The following is a 23,381-nucleotide window of genomic DNA, read 5'->3' on the forward strand; positions in this document are numbered from 1 at the left end:
TTCAAAATTGAAGGCATACTGAACCAGCATGGCTACCACAGCATCTTGCAGTGGCATGCTATTCCATCCGGTTTGCGTTTAGTTGGACCATCATTTATTTTTCAACAGGACAATAACCCCAAACACACCTCCAGGCTGTGTAAGGGCTATTTGACCATGAAGGAGAGTGATGGGGTGCTGCGCCAGATGACCTGGCCTCCACAGTCACCGGACCTGAACCCAATCGAGATGGTTTGGGGTGAGCTGGACCGCAGAGTGAAGGCAAAAGGGCCAACAAGTGCTAAGCATCTCTGGGAACTCCTTCAAGACTGTTGGAAGACCATTTCAGGTGACTACCTCTTGAAGCTCATCAAGAGAATGCCAAGAGTGTGCAAAGCAGTAATCAAAGCAAAAGGTGGCTACTTTGAAGAACCTAGAATATGACATATTTTCAGTTGTTTCACACTTTTTTGTTATGTATATAATTCCACATGTATTAATTCATAGTTTTGATGCCTTCAGTGTGAATCTACAATTTTCATAGTCATGAAAATAAAGAAAACTCTTTGAATGAAAAGGTGTGTCCAAACTTTTGGTCTGTACTGTACATGGCATAGTAATTTTATTTTCTATCAATACTGGATTGGAGGGGATCTGACAGGAGAAGTCGTCATTAATCCCTTAGGTAAAGATGGCCCAGTATCAGGCCCTTCCATTCTCCGGGTCCACCATAAGATATTGACGGCATATCCGGTCACTCATACTGTTCACCACTCATCTGACTGATGTCAAGCCTCCACTACACTTTTAGACCGGGGCCAATGGTGACAGTATTACCAATGCCTGACATATTCCATACCTGGGAGGAAACGTGATGTCCAGTTCATACAATCTGTCTTTAAAGACTGATAACTCCTTGTCAAATTCTAAAAGCTGTAAGACAAAAAAAAAAAGTGGCACAGACAGTCAGTACATGGAAATAACGATATCCAAAAACATCCAACAAGAGGCCCTCACTCCAGCAGAAATTAGTATGCAAGGAAAAAGCGCTGGAAGAAGTTTCTCTATAGACGTTCATTATACAACTCCCAACTCTTAAAAGGAACCCTCCAGATAAACCATCCTGATACACTGAGTTATGCCTAGTCCAGGGCCTGAGGGGACGTTGCATGACACAATAAAAAAACATACCAAAAACACATGCATACCCAACATTCAGGCTGTGCGCTAGGGATAACAAATTGGTGGAGTTTTACTAATCAAAATGCAGTATTCTGGCTCCATTTGCACCCAAAACTGCTGTAGTAAGAAACCCACGGAGTACTGTTGATCGTCCTGCGCTACTTCCTACTCCTACCAGGGAGTCATCAGAGCTATGGCTCCTCCTCGGGCTCAGTGCTCACCCGGCATTCATTAATCATGTCCCATCTCACAGCTGTGCGGATACCATTGTATGGGTGGGTAAGATGTTCTGCAGGAAATTACATTTTGTCCTTTTTTTGCCCCTTGCCTCCTCATAAATCATTTCTGAGACGTGCAATTAGCAGCTATTTGTACACATTAATTATCAAAGCAGCGACCAAACGTCCCCCCTGCATTGATGATTGCATACGTAGGCAGGGTCTGGACCTCAATTTTTAAGAAGTTTTCCTGGGAGCTGAGGAAATGGGCATATATAGCCCTGCACTGAACATGGGTTCCCGATCAGTTTATTCTTAGTAGTGTAGACATTCAGAAGGATTGCTCCTATAAATCGGGTTACAGCTCAGTTAATTTTTCTATGATGGTTCTACTTCAGGTTTGGGCAACCTGACATTTTCCCATTTTCAATAAAATCACAGGTAGAACTATAGTCTGCGGTATAGCGCATTAGTATGGCTGATCAGAACAGAAGAGTCATCTCCAGGTGAACTTACCATAATGGGATCAATTGGATATATCCATCTTTTTCACAGAGGTTTACTATAGCGAATTCTGCCATTTTGCAAGAAGAATTAAAGGGGTTGTATGGTTTGGACAAGCCCTCAATACATATTAACCACCCCCTACTCATCAGCTCTTAATCACTTTTTTTATGATAAAAAAGCCAGAGAAACGTGACTTTCCACCCAGATTTGCATGAAAAGTGCAGCATGCAACACAAAAAAGTGCACTAAAAAGTGGTCCATAAGAGAAGGGCCCCCCGTCAATCTCCATCCCTCTGAGCCACCATGGCCCTGCAAGGGCCAGGGACAAGTGACCCACCTCTAGAGGTTTCAGCCACGAGTCTCAGTTGAGGTTTGGCTCCCCACCCCACGAAGGTGAACGCCAAGGGGTTTGCAGAAGGTCCCAGTGTGGGGCTACCCGCTATTAAATCTATAGAGGGCACATGGAGGGTCTAATCCAGAAAATTCCAATATTTTGTGCCCTATTTTATCCCAAACAACTAATGGCTGCATTCACAGGTATTAAAAGCAACTTTCTAACTCAGGATTGTGGGAGTCTCTCCAATGAGACATAAATGATATTTCCATCAGAAGTCCCTGTACAGAGGAGTTGACTGCATCATGTAAATGTAGCTCTCACCTACTCTTACCCTAGGTTCACACCTGAGCGTTCGCGATGGAGCGCTCTGTATGCGCGATTGTACCGGCGTTTACAATCGCGCAGAGACAAGCCAACACCCATGTCGCGCGTTCCCGAAAGTCTATGTACGGGAACGCGCAACAAAACGCCCCAAAGAAGCTCAAGAACTTTTTTGAGCGTCGGGCGTTTTACAGCGCGATTGTACGCGCTGTAAATGCCGAGGTGAGAACCATTCCCATAGGGAAGCATTGGTTTCTCCTTGTTGAGCGTTTTACAGCGCGTAGGAACGCGCTGTAAAACGCTCAGGTGTGAACCTAGGGTTACAACTTGTATGTTGTGACACTCCTGTGTTATTCCTACTTAGAAACTTATAGATAAATTGTCAATCGGGTGCTGATCGACACTCTCCAATCAGTGCTGGCAATGTTAGACTATGAATGGACCCACCCCTAGAAGGAATAACAAAGGAATGGCACAAAAAAGGAAATTATATCCCAGAATTATTTCACGGGGAATAGTAGTATTTCCTAAAACAGACATGTCAGGAGAGGTGACAGCTCCTCTTTAAAGGCTATGGCCCTCTCTCTGTACAATCCCGTCAGGGAGAACACCTGACGGCTCATGTGAAGCTTACCTCTGATCTCCTGAGAGCTCATAAACACTCATTAAAGCTTGATTCTTATCTTATTAATAAGAATGTGGCTTTAATAAGTGTTTACGAGCTGCTAGTAACTTAGAGATGAGAGTAATCAGATGGCAACGCAAAGTTAAAGTGAAACGCTAGGCTAAAACTTAACCCTCTGACAAAAACTGCAGAAAAATGTTCTTAAAGACCAATTCAAAAAATTATTTTTAGCCAAAACTTTAAAAAACCAATCATAAACCCCCCCTCCCCCCAAGGTATTCATAGCCTTTAAATCCATATATCTCTAGATAGAATCTGAAGTGGATCCCACCAGAGTAAATTAGGATGTAAAAGTGCTCAGAAGTATGTAAATGTGGCTTTAATTTGGTGGCTATTAGCATGAATGAAAGCAATCAGGTCCTTAACCACCAGAAAGTACATGCTGTGTAATTTCTCTTCCCGTGCCACGTGCGATACCTTTAATGGATAAAGTAAGACGCCTCAGTCAATAGAAAACAATTTAGGCCGTTTTATCTGGAAGTAGAAAGATACCCTGCAAAAGGTCACTGTCCGCAGGGACATGGCCATGAGCTGCCTGGACTGAAATCACTGTAGTATGAACCCTTTATAACAGGGCAACTTAATTCAGTCATTGGAGTAGAACAACAGCAATTACTCATCAAGACCCGCCGACCAAACTCAGAGCATTGTTAGATCAAGAGGTGATATTAGCAGCATTTGTCAAATCCATCGCCAGCACACACCGGGGAATTCACAGCTGTGCAAGGGAAATGAAGTTTAGGATCCAAGACAAGGAGAAGGAAACAAAACTAAGGGGCATTCACGTGTGATTTCTAGGGATTATTAAATAAGCATCTCGTAATTCTGCAAGCACGTGGGACTAACGACCGGAAATACACCGAACATACAACGCTCCAACTAAAATGTTTTCTTCGCCTTCGATTTTAGATGCATTTTAGTACTGCCATTGCTCTGAATAGTGGAGCTTCCCTATCTCTGCAAGAATTAGCAAGGCCTCCTTCATATTTCCGTTTTTCACGGACAGCACACGTATCCATTTATTTCAATGTGTCCGTTCACACATCAGCATTATTTACTGCAGGGGTCAGTTAAAAAAAAAAATAATCACAGAGACATGCACTACTTTGGTCCATGATGCGGACCAAACATGCCCATTGAAGTCTATGGGTCGTGAAAAATCACTGACACAACACGGATAGCGTTCGTATTGTGTCAGTTTTTCGCTGACCACCGATAGGAGATGCTCTGGAAATTGATTTTCAGCTGAGCAGCATCCATGGAATACGGATGACACATGGGAGGGTAAAAACGGGTACACGGACCAAATATGGATGCTTCACGGACATCTTCACGGATGTAACAGACAGATTTTTTCACGGATGTGAAACGGACACGAAAATGTGAACGAGACCCAAGTCAGGAGACCAAGCAAGTGATAAAATACAGTAAGGTATCTCAACGGCATTAAAGGGGTTGTCCTGTCCTTATCCTCTGGATAGGTCACCAATATCTGATCAATGAGGTCTGACTCCTGACAACCTTGCTGATCAGTTGTCGCTTGGCAAGGGCTGCAGCCTCACATCCGTCAGTCAGAGCCGTTCTGTTGCGCAGTCCCATTCAAGTGAATGAGGTCAAGTCGTAATACCCCTTGTAGCCACGACACAACGTAGGGGCACTGCGTCTAGTAACCTAAAACGAAACTGCAGCACTAGTCCGAATGCTGGGACCCCTTCAAACTGATGAATGGTGGGAGTGCTGGGTGTTAGACCCTGACAGATCACATATTCACAGTTCATACTACAATGAAATGGAGGGAACCAAAAGGAGCGTTAACTTTGGATAAAAGTTTCTTTCTATTCTCAGTGACTGAGTGAATGAATGAGCCAAGCATGTATGTGTAAGTGGTAGCTGGGAGAGACAGCGATACAGTGTATATGGCCAGCCTAACAAGCTACCACGCCAAGAGACAATCTATAGTATATGGGGTGCCACTGGTTACGTGGCTGCATGTAATTCTATATTTCCACTGTAGTGGCCACTGCAGGGAAAATGAGCAGCCGACAGGAACCTCCTCACTAGCAATCACATGATCAGCAGTATTGTCTGTGATAGGATACCCCTTTAAGAGTATGTATGTATTATTTTTTACTGTCCATTAGGGTAAATCTTAAACAACTATGGAGGCAGGTCAAGTGGCTGTTATGGGGACAGACTGGGTTGTGTTTCTCCTGGGTAGTCGTCTTAAAGGGGTTTTCAGGGATTACTAAGGTTGTTAACAGATATGCTCATATATTATTTTTATTTGGACTCTCCTGACCTGTTTTCACTAAGTAAACAAATTGCTCTGTATCCAACCAAACCCACAATGCACTTCTTCCTCTACAGCACCGCCCTTAATGCCCAGCTAGTTTATAGCTCCTCCCACTCAGCTAGTCACACAGACACTCCCCTATCACTGCCCCACCCACAGACATAACATCACAGTAAGGCCTCATGCACACGACCGTTTTTTTTAAGGTCCGCAAAAACGGGGTCCGTAGGTCCATGATCCGTGACCGTTTTTTCGTCCGTGGGTCTTCCTTGATTTTTGGAGGATCCACGGACATGAAAAATGAAAAAAAAATCTAAGTCAAGTTTGCCATTGAAATGATAGGAAAAAACGGACACTGATCACGGACACGGATGACGGACGCGGATGACAATCTTGTGTGCATCCGTGATTTTTCACGGACCCATTGACTTGAATGGGTCCGTGAACCGTTGGCCGTGAAAAAAATAGGACAGGTCATATTTTTTTCACGGCCAGGAAACACGGATCACGGATGCGGCTGCCAAACGGTGCATTTTCCGATTTTTCCACGGACCCATTGAAAGTCAATGGGTCAGCGAAAAAATAAACGGAAAACGGCACAACGGCCACGGATGCACACAATGGTCGTGTGCATGAGGCCTAAGGCCTCATGCACACGACAGTATTTTTTCACGGTCCGCAAAACGGGGTTCCGTTGGTCCGTGATCAGTGTCAGTTTTTTCGTCCGTGGGTCTTCCTTGATTTTTGGAGGATCCACGGACATGAAAAATGAAAAAAAAAAAATAAGTCAAGTTTGCCTTTGAAATGATAGGAAAAACAGACACGGATCACGGACGCGGATGCCAAACGGTGCATTTTCATATTTTTCCACGGACCCATTGAAAGTCAAAGGGTCCGCGGAAAAAAATGGAAAACGGAACAACGGCCGCACACAACGGTCGTGTGCATGAGGCCTAAGTAAGAGCGCGCTGCATGGACACGGTCATGTGACCACAGCCCAAACCAGGAGATAGGAGCAATAAAGGTAAAAGAAATACATGACAGAATTACATCTAGCGTCATAAAGGATTATTTTTAAAGGATGTTGATGCAAACTGAAAAACCCTTTTAAAGATTATGACTCTTTTCTCTCGCACATGTGGCCCTGGGATGTGGGAGCGGACTTTTTTTTAAACCATTACATTTCGGCTCTCATACACGATAAAGCTATCTGGCCGGCTGTTCCGGCAGCTGTATTTGGCAGTGCCGGATACTACCACTCACTGTCGGAGCCCATTAACTATAATGGGACCTAGTGGGGATCTGGCTGGTTTCAGGCATGAGTCCTGGAAACAGGCCAGGTACAATTATAGTCAATGGGGTCTGGCAGTGCTCCGCTCCTCTCCGGGTATGCCGGATAAGGCTACTTTCACACTAGCGGCAGCCTTCTCCGGCAGGCTGTTCCCGCGGGTGAACAGCCTGCCGAATCCATGCTGCCGCTAGTGCATGCGTGCCGCCGGAGGTCCGTTCCAGCCCCATTGACTATGATGGGCAGACAAGAGTTCCGGCGGCAGCATGGCTGTTCCTCTGCCGTATAGCTTAAACGCATATGTGAAAGTGGCCTGACTTGGACTCCTCCTTCCTGTAAGAAGGGGCCCATATGAATATACACAGATTTATTCTTCCTTGTTTTTAGCGTATACATTGGTGATTTCAGGCAAAGCTCAGCTCACACCAGGTCACAGATAATTGGAAAGAAACCTCACACAATATCTGGGAACGCTTTATGTCCTGATTGGGGATGAGGTTACAGTTGCCAAAGTTCTTGCTACATTAGACATGATTAATCGCTCATTTACATGAAATTCAGAAATCTCCCGCGATGTAATGTGGGATACGGAGCAGATTGTGCCGTCAGGTGCTCACGGCAGGAGGTAAAAAGACTAGAGGGAATCCTCTTTGTCATCAGTATATATACCGCACTTGGAATCTAATTACCCCCTATAACTTCACTGCCTGTGTGACCGCAAATATTTACCAAACTATAAATGATGGAAAGAAACCTTCAACATGTGAAATACACCAGAGAATAGAAGACATAGTAACATAAAAAATATCATGATAAATAATTATATTCCCCATAATATTCCAACAGAAAGAAGAATTTCCTCCAGCCCTCGTCCCACTTAAAGTCAATATTTATCCGGTCAGATTATTAACAGCCGCTGTACAAAAGACCCAGGCAGTAGCTTACGAGTTTCGGACAAACTTGTTTGTCCTTAGGCTACATTCACATGACCGTATGAGTTTCATGGTCCGCAAAAAAAACGGATGACGTCCGTATAGCATCCAATTTTTTTTTGTGGATCCATTGTAAACAGACCAGAATAGGACATGTTCTATTTTTTTTGTGGGGCTACGGAACAGACATACGGATGGAAATGCTGCAGTAACCAGTTCTATCCACTACACAATGGATGGAGCTGTAGAGTCAATAGCTACAGCAAAACACCTGATTGGTGGGGGTTGCTGGGCGTCAGATCCCTGCCAATCAGATATTGATCGCCTTTTATCTATGGGCTACGCATGGGTATTGCAGCTCCAGTCAAGTAAAAAAGGGCCGAGCTCAATACCACACACAGCCCATAGACTAGAGTGGCGCTGTTTCTGGAAGGGAGCAGCAATGCTTTCCTAATCTCACACAACCCCATAAACATTACATTGGTCAAGCAGATCGGTAAAAGTCGCTGCGCAAACCCCTCGAGCAAACGGTCACAGAACGTAAGCGACGAGAGGCATATTCGGTCTTCTAAAATGAATGGACTGTTCCAGTGATGCTAATGACGTCTCGTTTCATACTCCAACCTGGTCCTAATGGACGTAAAAAGCCATATTGTAAGCCGCACGCAGTCAATAGGCACAATTGCTCAGCTCAGACTGCTGATATCAATCTGTATAATGTCACCGCGGTGCAGCGCTGTTTGTCAGTAATACGACTGCCTGCAATTCGCTATTAAAACCTGCTACACTACATCTGACAACGGCGATCTGAGCACAGCTATCAGTCCGCGCTCGCAGAACATGACAAGCAAACTAAGCTCCTAATTGCCCCCTGACAGTTCTTCAATTGACCCTGCGCAGAGTCTTGCAAGGAATGTTGTTTAATGTACAGTAGGGAGAGCTGTCAGCATAAATAAGGATGGCACCGCTGCCGCGCAGACATAATTAGTATATACATCTCCGCATTAACCCAATAAGTAACTGCTACGTCTGCAAACGCTATGTGACACACGCCGGATAGATGCACTTCTATTCCCATGCACACGCTGCCTCCGTATAGAGGATTTCTGAAGTAATGCAATGAGAAGGTCAATGTCACAGAATTTTTCTATGACCTGTAATGTGACCGCTTGCGTCCTACTACGGTAGTAACCTGGGAAATGGACCGCAAAACCTTTGCTAGTTCAAATTAAACAACTGATACTAAATAAAATCTGTCAATTGCATAGGAATATACTGGAGGAAATTCCAGGGGTTGTCCACAGACGCGGACGGGTCCGGTATATCTGGGGTCCCAAGCAAAGGTCACTGCTAATCCCTGCCCATTGTACCACTAACCTCCGCACCCGTCGGACCACTATGGCTAAGGGCTTATGCAAACAAACGTATTTTGTTTCCGTGTCCGTTCCGTTTTTATGCGGAACCATTCACTTCAATGGGTCCCCTCCAAAAAACGGAAATGACTCCATGTGAATTCCGTATACCAGTATTTACGTTCCGCAAAAAAAAAAAAGAACACGTCCTATTATCATCCGCATTACGGACAAGGATAGGACTGTTCTATTAGGGGCCAGCTGCTCCGTTCCACAAAATACTGAATGCACACAGACGTCATCCGTATTTTTTGCGGATCTGTATTTTGCGAAGCGCAAAATGCATACTGTTGTGTGAATGAGCCCTAACTCTCCACTTAGCAGTGCTGTCTGGGCACTACTGCTACTGCTCTACAGCTAGGAAGAGCCCCCCCTCCCACCGGGCGCCCCTTTATCAGAATTTTTCAGCCAATGGCTTGTAGCCAGCACTGGGCAACATGATTTCTGGTTGGCATGGAAGTTCATTACTGTCCAATGATTCATGTCCAATTATGACAAGTTCTAGTCCTACTGCTGGGTCCCCAATGATCACGAGAATGGGGACCCCGTTCTCGGCTGTCTCCGGAACTTCAACACAGACGAATGGAAATGCAGTGCACATGCCATTCATTTCAGGGGGAAACCGGGTCCAGGGTCCCCCTTTCTCATGATCTGTGGGGGTCCCTGTGGTAGGACCCCCACAATCTAATAGTTATAGGATGGGGGCTTACTTGTCACAATTGGAATAACCCTTTAATATCTACATTCCTTAAATGTAGATATAATTTATTTCCCCCATGTATTCCAAAGGGGGAAAAAAAAAAATCTGTGAAGAGCTTATGCTCATCATGAACCCCCTGATTCAGGAGTAGAACCCCAGAATAGTTTTAAATGGAGCAGAGCCAGATAAGGCTACTTTCACACCTGTCCATCAGTGGATCTCAAAACCACAAGAAAACGCATCCGTTTGAATAATACGACCGGCTGCATCCGTTCAGAACGGATCCGGTTGTATTATATCAAAAATTAACATGCCAGATTCATTGTCAATGGGGACAAAACTGAACAGACTGGAACGAAGTGCACCAGAGTTTTTGCGTGCGTCATGGGAAACTGAACATGCCGATCCGGCATCAAATACCACTGTAGGTCAATGGGAGCCGGATCCATTTTTTTTTTAATGTCCGACAAACCCCCCAGATCTGGCATCATTGACTTGCATGTTTTTTTTATGCCGGATCTGGCATGTTCCGTTTTCCATGATGCACGCAAAATCACTGTTTGCAGTGGCTTTGTGTCCGGCATGGGAATGCAACGGAACAGAACGGAACGCATTCTGGTGCACCCCGTTCCGGTTTGTTCCGTTTTTTTCCCCCATTGACATTTAATGGGGACAATGCTGGAGCATTTTCCTCTGTTTTTGAGATCCTGTGCCGGATATCAAAACGGGACAGGAAAACGCCGATGTGAAAGTAGCCCAACTTAGATTCGGCTTTATGTACCGTTTGCATATATAGACATAAGACCCGATTCAGATGACTGTTCTGATTTCTGTCTGCAAAACACAGACCTATCTGGATATCCGGATGGTGTCTGGGCATGTGGGCATTTTTTTTCTGGAGCCATACATTTGAATGAAAGTGTCTTTGATGGAAAATGGACAACATGGTGCATGCTGCGATATTCTCTGCCCAGACCAAAGGAGCAGGGCGAGCTTCTGAATTTGCACAATACACTGGGTCTGTGCGCTGGATACAAATGTCTGCCGGGTGAATCATGTTTAAGGCCAGTTTCACATGGTCAGTGCTTTGCAGTTTTAAGGCCTCATGCACACAACCGTATTTTCTATGGATCGGATAAGGCTCCATTCATTTCAGCGGGGCTGCGAAAATTTGCTGTCCACATCTGTATGTCTGTTCCTCGGCCCCATAAAAAAGAGAGAACATGTCTTATTCTTGTCTGTTTTGAGGACAAGGATAGGACGTTTCCACAGGAATGCATGCCGTGTATCTGTGCTTTGTGGACCTCACACATATGGCTGTGTGTATGGGGCCCAAGCCAAATCCAGGAGTGAAGCCTTCAGAGAAAAGGTATAATGGAAAGAGTTGCACCCCTTCTGTGTTTTGGATCCATTCCAGGTTTTGGCTTACAAATGCAAAATCCTGATGAAATACTGACCGTGTGAACGTGGCCTTAGGCAGATTTTCCATTCAGGAGTCCAGAAAGGATACGTGATAAATTGCAGAGGAGATGTTATGTAGTCACCATTCAAAATCCAAAATCACACTCGCCTGCATGTGAGACGGGTTAGGCCCAGGTCACACATCAGTTGTGAGCGGCCAGCTATTTTAGGCCAGGAGCTGGACACAACGGATACATATGTAGTGCACTATACTGCGCAGATCCGGCGTCTATACATTGATAGCGCCAGACAGAAAAAACGGAGCATGTGGTATTTCTCTGTCTGGTGCTATTTCACACCCGGCATCACAACTGATACGCCAGACGTATCAGAACATGGAAAACTATGGGATCAGTTCTGGCTTCAGTTCCCCTCCGGCGGGAAACTGTACCAGATCTCTGGCTATATGTGAAGGGGCCTTTATAAAAAGTACGGAAATTCGGTTGTTAACTCTTAATGTACCATGACCCTTCTTCCATTTGGCAATGCTATTTTATTGGGTAATAAAACAAGCAAAGAGATATTAGGACCTCATGTAAAGGGGTTTTATGCGAGTAAGATACCGATGACCTATCCTTAGGATAGGTTATCAATATCTGATTGGTGGGGTTCTGTCACCAGGCACTGCAGCTCTCTGGTGACCGCTGCAGCCACTTCACAGCATACCAAGCACAGCGCCGGTCATTGCATAGTGGCTATGCCTGGTATTGCAGCTCAGGCCCATTTACTTGATTGGTACTGAGCTGTCGCTGTGTCATGTGACAGATGAACGTGACATCACTGGCCTAGAAAAGGGCTGCAGCCGCTTTAAACAGCTGACCGGCAGCGGTGCCGTGAGTCGGACCCCCATCGATCAAATATTGATGACCTATCCCGAGAATAGGTCATCCATATCATCGTGGAAAATCCCTTTAAAGAGCACCTGTCTCCTCTCCTGACATGTCTGTTTTAGTAACTACTTGCACTCCCCTGTGTAATAACTATTCAGGAGCATCTTTTCATTCTGGAGCATTCCTCTGTTATTCATACTAGAAGTTTTTAAATGAATGCCAACAGTCTGCAATAACGGTCCATTTGGGTGTAACCAGTTCGGGGCATCTGACACTGGCGAGTTGCAGGGACTATGCAGGGACTATGCAGGGACTATGCAGGGACTATGCAGGGACTATGCAGGGACTATGCAGGGACTATGCAGGGACTATCCTCCCCCCCCAATGGTAACACCCAGATGGACCTCTATGACAGACTGCTGGCAACTCATTCAGAACTTTTAGCAGTCAGAAAAAAAATAATAGATGCTCCAGGATGGTTATTACATGGTGAATGCAAGTAGTTACTAAAAGGGACATGTCAGGAAGTGATCAGAGAATAGCAGTAAGTAGAAGATCAAATATTAATAACCTTGGGGCATAGTATTTACCCACAGGTATACAGGAAAAAAAAAAATGCTGATCAAATACACATTATCCCAAAGCCGTTCCCGCTGGGTATGGCTGCAGATATCAAATACAAGGTTGAAGCTTTTGAGAATGAAAATTGCATTTCTGCTGCTTACAAAAAAAAAAAAAAAACAGGCGATCTATTCTAGGTTTTTTTTATAAGTATGATAAGTATTTTATGTATCAGGGACATCTATCTCTTAAATTACATTGGGAGAAGAGAAGAGATCCGAAATAAATATATAAATAAAATAAAAAAAACTCTCCACAGACAATGATAAAGTAGTTAGCGGATAATAAATATTTGTCAGCTCTTGTCACATCTGCACAAATTCCGCTATTAGTGAAGAGACGCCGCGCGGATAGAAATAAATAGAGGCTAGAAAATCAATGCATCTTCAGCTCAAGCAGTTGCTAAACACACAGAAAAACATCTTCATCCAACAAGCAGGCCGCTGAGAAAATTCCCAAGTCTTGCCTCGCTGCAGCGAAGGAAAATTTAATCTTCCCAAATACTCATCAGGGCACTCCATCCTGCAGACCTGACAGCCCCACTTATAATTAATTATACAATTTCGATGGGAATATCGACTAAACCCAGCCATATATCATAGCAAAAGTCAATAGCCATGGACACATTCAATCATGTCCCAGCCAATGATTACTACTCTTAAAATACAATAATTATTTTCAGGAGCCAGCTCGAATTAAATTTCTGTCAGCTTGGTACAAGACCAGCGCTTGATGAAGGATGCGATGGATTTTTTTGGGGTTGAATTCGGCCCAGGAACATTCATCCTTTAAGATAGGTAGTTTGTTTTTTAGCGATCATGGTGCTGCGTATTTAACTAGACCATGAAGATTAGATTATCTCCTCTGACTCATTATATCATTTATCTTTTTCTTGCCTCTGTGGCTGGATGAGAAGATTCTAGCTACCGTTTTTTTTATTCTTAGGGCTATACCCAACACAGGCTTCAGGCAGAACCCAAGCAAATAAAAAAACAACAACACTAAAACGATGGTTGGAAGCGGTTTTTCAAAAACAGCGCCCCTCTTGTCCATGGGCGGTGAATGGTACTGCATCTCAGCTCTGTAAAAGGGTAACTGTCACCAGGAACGGACTGGAAACTTAAAGTGGCCCTGGAAAAAAATACTAAAAGTGGCCCTGTTTTGTAGTTGGGTCCAAATTGATGGAAGGCAGGGCCAGCAATACCGTATTGCGGCACATTATACCACCGCAACACAGCCAAATACCACAGGCCATCACAAAATACATCCCCAAAAACTTCCACTGGGCGGCTGTGAGGAGGACTCAGGTGGACCTCAGGGCATCGGCCCAAAGGGAAATTTGCCTATAAGGTCTATGGCCAACCCGCCCCTACCTGTTACCTGAAAATACACTGTTAAAGGCTACATGCACACGTACGTTGTTCATTTCCGTGTCCTTTCAGTTTTTTTTTGCGGATAGGATGAGGACCTATTCATTTTAATGGGTCCGCAAAAAATGCAGACAGCACACTGTGTACTGTTTGCATCAGTATGTCCGATCAGTAGCCGCGCAAAAAAAAATAGAACATGTCCTATTCTTGTCCGTTTTAGGCATCGTTACAATGGATCCGCAAAAAAACACAAAAAAAAACAACAGATGGCATACGAATGTCATCCGTTTTTTTGGGCTGATCCGCAATTTGCAGACTGCAAAACACATACGGTCGTGTGCATGTAGCCAAAAGAGCATCTGTCACCATGATCAATCCTAGTAAATCAGACGTACTAAAACAAGCCCTATTTCCATAACTTCCAAGTGTCCCTCTTTTTCATCTGAGGAATAGATTTGCATTATTGCCTTTACAATATTGACCCAGAATGCGTTTCCCTGGTTCCTATCTATATATTAAAGCCCGTCTTACATATTATTTCATTATTTGATGCAATTAGGATTTTTAGAAACTTTTATATTTAGATTTTATTTTACAGAATAGCACAAAACAACTACTGAAGTATACAAATATGCATGAAAGCAGTGAGGATACCTGGCCCTGTCTATCTCACTGTAAGGGAGTGGAAACAGGGATAGGCCGACATGAAGCAGGGCTCCGAGGGGCTAGGCCAGCCCTTCCATGCTTTGAGCACCTCATTTGCATACAAGTAAAAATAAGAATTTCTCTCCATCAATAATACTCATCTTAGGCAGCATGATCAACCCTAGCAGGTGGTATGCTTGGTTTATTAGGGTTGATCATGGTGACCTTTAGACCGGGCACAATGTCATGTAACTGAATATAATGAAAGCTTTCACTTACCAATCTGTTGCTTCATTCTCAAGAAAAAATACTTTTACCCAATATTCAAATTAGCAGTCAAGTGCACCAAAGGCGGGCCCAAGCCACTGTGTGCACCCTTGCTCCACTTGTTAGCCCCTCCCTCCTTCCTAATGGACTGGAGCAGGTTTCTGCACAGTCATCCTACCTGGCCCTGTAAAGACTACTGGCTCTACCTCTACAGGAAACACCTCGACATGGCTGTATGAGTACATTACATTGCTACTTCCCCTCGTCATATCTCAAGGAGTCAAACACTAACACAAATTATCTATCTATTAGATAGGTGGGACCCCAGTGATCACAGGACTGGAGACCCTGTACCCATCCGAGCCCTCTATAATGAATGGAGTTGCAGGTTGGGCATTAGAACTGCAGCGCTCTAAATGGAGCGGCAGTGCAAATTCTCGACCTGCCGTTCTGGTGATCATTGGGGTTCCGGCAGTGGGACTCCAACCGATCTTATAGTTATTCCGATAACTTGTAAGGCCGGGTTCACGGTTTTGTCAGTCAGAAGAACAGAAACAAAACAAATATGGATACTGTATTTTAGGCAGCTGTTCTGCTCAGTTATGCACATTTTGCATCCGTTTTAGCCATTTCTGTGCCATCTGTTATTATAGACTTAAAAAAAAGTCCTACAAAGTTTTTTCCCCCTCTAAAATAACAGATCCTAGACGGTCACGGAAATGGCCAAAACGGATGCAAAATGTGCATAACTGAGCATGACGGATGCTTAAAATACGGGATTCGTTTTTTTGTTTCTTCTGAGAGTTCAGAAGAACGGAAAACGAAACCCTGAAAAGATTAGATCTCCGCAGAGGTTTCTGTGACATCTAGACATTGAAGTTCCACAGCAAAATACAAAAGCCTCGGTTCAATGTGAACGGGACAGATTTCAGCCTCTAGATGTAGACAGCAATGTTATCCATCACTGACAGCAAGCAGAGATCCTTGAAAAGACAAAGAATTGCAAGTCATTGTGATAGAACTTTTCATTATACAACGAATAAGCCATAAAGGAATACTCACCGCAGTGCCATTGTTATCTCTAAAAACCTCTTGATTAAAATAATCAAATAATTTCTTTTCTATTTGTAGCACGACCTGGCGGAATCAAGAAAATACGGATACGGTAAGAGAGCATGATCAACTAATGACGATATCAGCAGAAGAGTACGCAGCGGTATGTACTGTACATCTCAACATTCTCAGAAGACTTCAATCCTTTTTGGTGACTTAAAGTGGATATGCATGATCTCCTCTGTAAGGGCGGCACATTACAGCTACAGGTCAGTACTCCCGGGCAGCCAAAATGGCACAAAAAATCTGTTTAGCTTCTAGGAGGTAACTTATCAAACCCCTGCGCCAGGAAACTGCTGCCGAGACTTGGTGCTCATTTTTCACCAAGTCTCTTCTTGCTCATTCGATTGCAACTTTTTGCATTTACCACTTTTCTTAAAAAAAAAGAAAAAAAAAAAAGCAGCAAGCCATAGGTGGGAGGCTCACCAGATTTAGAGGGGTTTTCCATTATTTAGATACTGATGGGTTATCTTCAGGAATAGTCATCAATATCAATTGGTGGGGGCCCAACATGGGGCAGCCCCACCGATCTGCTGTTTTGGGCAGCCACTGGCACTACAAACTATACAGTAGAATGAGCCGGTAGCGCACAAGTCTGTGTAGTTGCTGTGCCAGGGTGCTCCAGCTCACCTCCATTTCAGATGAATTGGAGCTGAGCTGCAGTATACTGGTGCTGGAAACAGCTGATTGGTGAGGGGGTCAGGTGTCGGATCCCCACCGAAAATGCACTGATGACATATCCTGAACAAAAGAAATCAATATCCAAAGTTCTGGAAAGTACCCCTTTAAGATTTCTTACACCAAAAATCTTTGCAGTGTGTAGCACCGATTAAATTATATGCTAAAAGTGCAATGCGTTTTTTACGGATTTCAGAAATCGCATAAAAATTTAATGCGGTTATGATGCATTTTCTACACATTTCCTTCCCACATAAAACTGCATTATAATTATCTGTGGTTTTAATGCGACCGAGGCTTTCCCCATTGAAGTCTAACACAGAATAGACGCTTGATAATCCTGTGTTTTCCATGGCAGATGCAACACAGATAGCTGGAAAATGTGAACCGCAAAACTCATTGGTTTGTGATGTACTATTTTCAGTACATAACAGAAAACTGCAAAAAAACTGAACTTGTGAGTTAGTCTACTTTCACATTCGCGTTTTGGTCTTCCGTTTGCGAGATCCGTTCAGGGCTCTCACACGTGGTCCAAAACGGATCAGTTTGCATTCTGAATGGAAAAGGATCCGCTCAGAAAGCATCAGTTTGCCTCCGATCAGTCTCCATTCCTTTCTGCTTGCAGAGTTTTGTTGTCAGTCTGATAAAACTGAGCCAAACGGATCCGTCCTGGCACACAATGCAAGTCAGGCCTCATGCACACGACCGTTGTGTGCATCCGTGGCCGTTGTGCCGTTTTCCGTTTTTTTTCGCAGACCCATTGACTTTCAATGGGTCCGTGGAAAAAAATCGGAAAATGCACCGTTTTGCAGCCGAGGCCGTGATCCGTGTATCCTGTCCGTCCAAAAAATATGACCTGTCCTATTTTTTTGACGGACAACGGTTCACGGACCCATTCAAGTCAATGGGTCCGTGAAAGAACACGGATGCACACAAGATTGGCATCCGTGTCCGTGATCCGTGGCCGTAGGGTTGCTTTCATACAGACGGATCCGAAGATCCGTCTGCATAAAAGCTTTTTCTGATCTAAGTTTTCACTTCGTGAAAACTCATTTCCGACAGTATATTCTAACACAGAAGCGTTCCCATGGTGATGGGGACGCTTCTAGTTAGAATACACTGCAAACTTGGTACAAGACTGCCCCCTGCTGCTTGGCACCACCCGATCTCTTACAGGGGGATATGATAGCACAATTAACCTCTTCAGGTGCGGCACCTAAAGGGGTTAATTGTACTATCATATTCTCCTGTAAGAGATCAGGGCTGCCAGGCAGCAGGGGGCAGACCCCCCCCCTCCCCAGTTTGAATATCGTTGGTGGCACAGTGTGTGCCCATCACCCCCCCCTTCCTCCCTCTATAGTTAAAAATCGTTGGTGGCACAGTGTGTGCCCATCGCCCCCCCCTTCCTCCCTCTATAGTTAAAAATCGTTGGTGGCACAGTGTGTGCCCATCGCCCCCCCCTTCCTCCCTCTATACTTAAAAATCGTTGGTGGCACAGTGTGTGCCCATCACCCCCCCCTTCCTCCCTCTATACTTAAAAATCGTTGGTGGCACAGTGTGTGCCCATCGCCCCCCTCCATCTTCCCCCCCCCCCCCATCATTGGTGGCAGCGGAGTTCCGATCGGAGTCCCAGTTTAATCGCTGGGGCTCCGATCGGTAACCATGGCAACCAGGAAGCTACTGCATCCCTGGTTGTCATGGTTACTTAGCAATAGTACAATAGTAGAAGATTCATACTTACCTGCTTGCTGCTGCGATGTCTGTGACCGGCCGGGAGCTCCTCCTACTGGTAAGTGACAGTTCTTTAGCAATGCACCGCACAGACCTTTCACTTACCAGTAGGTGGAGCTCCCGGCCGGTCACAGACATCGCAGCAGCAGGCAGGTAAGTATGAATCTTCTACAATTGTACTATTGCTAAGTAACCATGGCAACCAGGGATGCAGTAGCTTCCTGGTTGCCATGGTTACCGATCGGAGCCCCAGCGATTAAACTGGGACTCCGATCGGAACTCCGCTGCCACCAATGATGGGGGGGGGGGGATATGGAGGGGGGCGATGGGCACACACTGTGCCACCAACGATTTTTAACTATAGAGGGAGGAAGGGGGGGGCGATGGGCACACACTGTGCCACCAACGATTTTTAAATATAGAGGGAGGAAGGGGGGGGCGATGGGCACACACTGTGCCACCAACGATTTTTAAATATAGAGGGAGGAAGGGGGGGGCGATGGGCACACACTGTGCCACCAACGATTTTTAAATATAGAGGGAGGAAGGGGGGGGCGATGGGCACACACTGTGCCACCAACGATATTCAAACTGGGGAGGGGGGGTCTGCCCCCTGCTGCCTGGCAGCCCTGATCTCTTACAGGAGAATACGATAGTACAATTAACCCCTTTAGGTGCCGCACCTGAAGAGGTTAATTGTGCTATCATATCCCCCTGTAAGAGATCGGGTGGTGCCAGGCAGCAGGGGGCAGTCTTGTACCAAGTTTGCAGTGTATTCTAACCTGAAGCGTCCCCATCACCATGGGAACGCCTCTGTGTTAGAATATACTGTCGGATATGAGCTACTTCACGAAGTAGCTCATATCCGACAGTATATTCTAACGTAGAGGCGTTCCAATGGTGATGGGGACGCTTCAAGTTATGTTCGGGTGTCCGCCTGGCCGTGCGGAGGCAAGCGGATCCGTCCAGACTTATAATGTAAGTCAATGGGGACGGATCCGTTTGAAGATGACACACTGTGGCTCAATTTTCAAACGGATCCGTCCCCATTGACTTGCATTGTAATTCAGGACGGATCCGTTTGGCTCTGCACGGCCAGGCGGACGCCAAAACGACTTTTTTTTCATGTCCGTGGATCCTCCAAAAATCAAGGAAGACCCACGGACGAAAAAACGGTCACGGATCACGGACCCACGGACCCCGTTTTTGCGGGCCGTGAAAAAAAACTGTCGTGTGCATGAGGCCTCAATGGGGACGGATGCGTTTTCACTGACACGATCTGGCACAAGTAGAAAACGGATCCGTCCTCCATTGACTTTCAATGGTGTTCAAGACGGATGCGTCATGGCTATGTTAAAGATAATACAAACGGATCCGTTCTGAACGGATGCAGACGGTTGTATTATCTGAACTGATCCGTCCATGACGGATCCGCAGAAAACGCGAGTGTGAAAGTAGCCTTATACAGTATGTGAACATTTTCAGGTACTGTTTCACTATCCAACACCTCTGATTTTCAACATGACCAGTACATACCTTGCGATCATTTTCCGATTCCCGGAATATCAATTTGTCTACCGTGTTGCTGTCTGTCGCATGAACAGTTTGCATTGTAGTTTTTGCACAAAGTGTCTGAAAATGAAAAAAGTTGCTTTAGCGAATGGTATAATACTGCATAAAAGTACGGTAACAATCCAGACTACAACACATTCCAGTGTCTACAATTATTATTATATTTATTCCAAGCGCAAAATTATCCAGCACCCATATCACCCATGTGGAAAAGTAAACGCCACCTTAATTCAAACAAAAGGCTTCCTATAAGAACAATTAATAATTATAATTGATTTATATAATTTTATATAAAGGAATATAATTTAATATGACATCAATCTATATAATGTTATTTATACATTCATATGTATGAATTATAAAAATTGTATTTGTATAATTAAGAATTGGAATTTCACATATTCTTTTCAGTTAAGGCTACTTTCACCCTTGCGTTGTTGTTTTCCAGTATCGAGATCCTGCAGAGCATCTCAATGCTGGAAAAAGACGTTTCCGTTTAGTCCTCGTGCATTCTGAATGGCAAGAGATCCGTTCCATGAGAATTCTGTTTTGTGACGGGACACAAAACCGCTGCAAACTGCGGTTTTGTGTCTGGTCATAAAAACAGAAAAAAAAAAACGGATCTTGCAATGAAAACAATGTAAGTCAATGGTGACGGATCAGTATTTTTAGAAATCCTCTGCCGGATCTCAATACCGGAATTAACAACGCAAGTGTGAAAGCAGCCTAAACCTTATCATGGCATTAGCCACACCAAAAGCATATGCATATCTGAATAGCTGAGGAGTCATTAAAGGGGTCGTCTCACTTCAGTAAGTGGCATTCATCGTGTAGAGAGAGTTAATACAAGCCACTTACTAATGTATTGTGGTTGTCCATATTACTTCCTTTGCTGGCTGGATTAATTTTTCTATCACATTATACACTGCTCGTTTCCATTGATACAGACCACCCTGCAATCCATCAGTGGTGGTCGTGCTTGCACCAGCCTATGTGCGCTCCCATGGTCCTGGTCACCAGAAAGGCTGATGCTTTTTCATATAGTGTACAAGCACGACCACCACTGATGGATTGCAGGGTGGCCTGTAACCATGGAAACAAGCAGTGTATAATGTGAGGGAAAAATGAATCCAGCCAGCAAAGGAAGCAATATGGATAATAACAATACATTAGTAAGTGCCTTGTATTAACTCTCTCTACATGATGAATGCCACTTACTGAAGTGAGAGGACCCCTTTAAACCCAAACAGCGGCTCATGACACCATAACTTTGTAAATTTTAGAAATGTTGCTAAATTTATTTGATTGGTTAATCATGCTTTATGGCAGAAATGTCAGTTATTTTTTAAGGGGGCAGTTACTTTTTTTCCCCACGGCTGATCTAGATGCTGCGGTGCTGTGCACCTTTTGATAAATGCACCAATAAGACAAAACCATATGCTTCTATGCAGGGTCTACTTTGCCTTCCAAATAAAACAGGAGGAATGGGTTTTTCACACACATATAGATATCTACCTTTTAGGGCATTTTGCTCTGCTCCAAAGATAAAACGGTTTAATTGTGATTAAAATGTTTTGCTGAATTCATTACCTTTGTCAACAAATGACTGGATTATATAGTGCGAAGAATACGACCAGAACGCCCTGAGGGCATCGGCCGGTGGTATGCCGCAGGTTTATTTCACAGCCCTCTCTTTCCATAAACAAAATCGACGTAAAATTTTTTGCAATGCCCATTTTTCTTTTAAGCCATCTGTGCCCGCCTGCACTTTCAAATGATGGGATTCACAAGTCAGAGGTTCCCAAGAGCGTTCTTCTCTGATACCACGGCATTGAAATTCAAAGCACAGATTAGCTAAATCGGGTCAAGCCCCCCCAAAAAAGAAGGCCTTTGGACTTATGTGTCACAAATCAGTCTGGTCGCCTTTAAACAGCACACAAGATTAGAACAAGCACTAGGACAAGCCCGAGGGGCAAACCGGACGCTTTCTAAAGCTGGTTTGTAAACCCCTAACAAATCGCTCCATCTTTCACTCATTTAAACTTTCCAAATGAGGGTCAATATGCTCTCCTAGCATCCACATGCTAATGCGCTTAAGTGCGCTTAAGCAGCTTTGCAGAGTGAAAGGGCCAAAAAATAAATAAAAAAAGGCCTCCCAAAACACAAGGGAGAGCTCCAGCCAGTGTCACAGTCATTGTAGCCATCAGAGAGCGGTGGCAATTCAAGAAATTCATGATTTCTGCCCCTTAAAACCATGCATTTTAGAAGGCATTTCCCTTTCCACTGCTTTATCTCTTGGACCTCTGACAAAAAAATAAATAAAACTTTTACAAAGTAGAAGAGAGACTGAGAACTACACGCATGGCCTTTATCCCTGACCACACAGAAGAAGAAAAAAGAAATTTGCAAAATGACGTGAAATCCCTCCAGTTATACTGAGGGTCATTTCAGATGCAAGCGGAGCATTCTTCTTTTGAACGGCTACAGTCGCGGGCAACCGAGCAGAACATTTTCAAGAGCCTGATCGCCCCCTTATCCTAAGGGTCTGGTTTCAAGTATTTATCAAATAATATAATATCACTGTGGTCAAGCAGCTGAATGAAATGTGGAAATTCCCTATGGAATAAGCGCCAATTGTCTCGGTCCGAAGTTTAATATTCTTTTAGGTATCGATAGGTTCCAAGGTAATGGGTAGAAGAAACCACGACAAGAACTGATTAGAAAAGTATAAATATACCGACATTCTCAAAATGCATTCCATTAGGACAACCCTTATATACCAGTTTTGTGAGCAGCGGAGATCAGAGTGCTAAGAACCCCCCCCCCCCCTTCACAAACGCCATAATGAACCGGCAGAAGTTGAGTGCTGAGAACCTGAGGGTCTTCTAGGCTCTAGTGGGAAAGCCAAGAAGAGAAAGTCTATGTCCCAGACACCACTAACCCCAAGAGGGATGAGATAAAGCAGAGCAGATGGGGCACAGCAACTCACCAGAGAGGAGCACTGGGACAAACCCTCTGGAGAGCCAGGTACAAACATGTATTACCTGGTCACCCATTAACTTTAATAGAGTCCATGTAATAGCACACATCCCCAAGCTAATCGCTGGGGGTCTCAGATGCTGAACTTGTGGGTCTCTATTTTTTAATAATTGTCGAAATGGGATGACCTCTATAACTGGAGGATTCTAAAGGCTTGTCTGAATGTTTAGCAGTGGTGGAAGACTGTTGGCCAAGACTTG

General features: G+C 44.5%; 1 protein-coding gene across 1 annotated transcript in view; it reads right to left on the reverse strand.

Moving 5' to 3' along the window:
• Positions 1 to 23,381, reverse strand: part of INPP5A (inositol polyphosphate-5-phosphatase A) — a 448,685-nt gene that overhangs the window by 62,621 nt on the left and 362,683 nt on the right. The window contains exons 10-12 of the mRNA XM_044296965.1: positions 20,107 to 20,202; positions 16,111 to 16,185; positions 839 to 912 (exon numbers count right to left, since the gene is read on the reverse strand). Coding sequence (XP_044152900.1) covers positions 839 to 912; positions 16,111 to 16,185; positions 20,107 to 20,202 — 245 coding nt within the window. The remainder of the gene's footprint in view (positions 1 to 838; positions 913 to 16,110; positions 16,186 to 20,106; positions 20,203 to 23,381) is intronic.

This window comes from Bufo gargarizans, chromosome 6, assembly GCF_014858855.1.
Source record: "Bufo gargarizans isolate SCDJY-AF-19 chromosome 6, ASM1485885v1, whole genome shotgun sequence".
Lineage (NCBI taxonomy): Eukaryota > Metazoa > Chordata > Amphibia > Anura > Bufonidae > Bufo > Bufo gargarizans.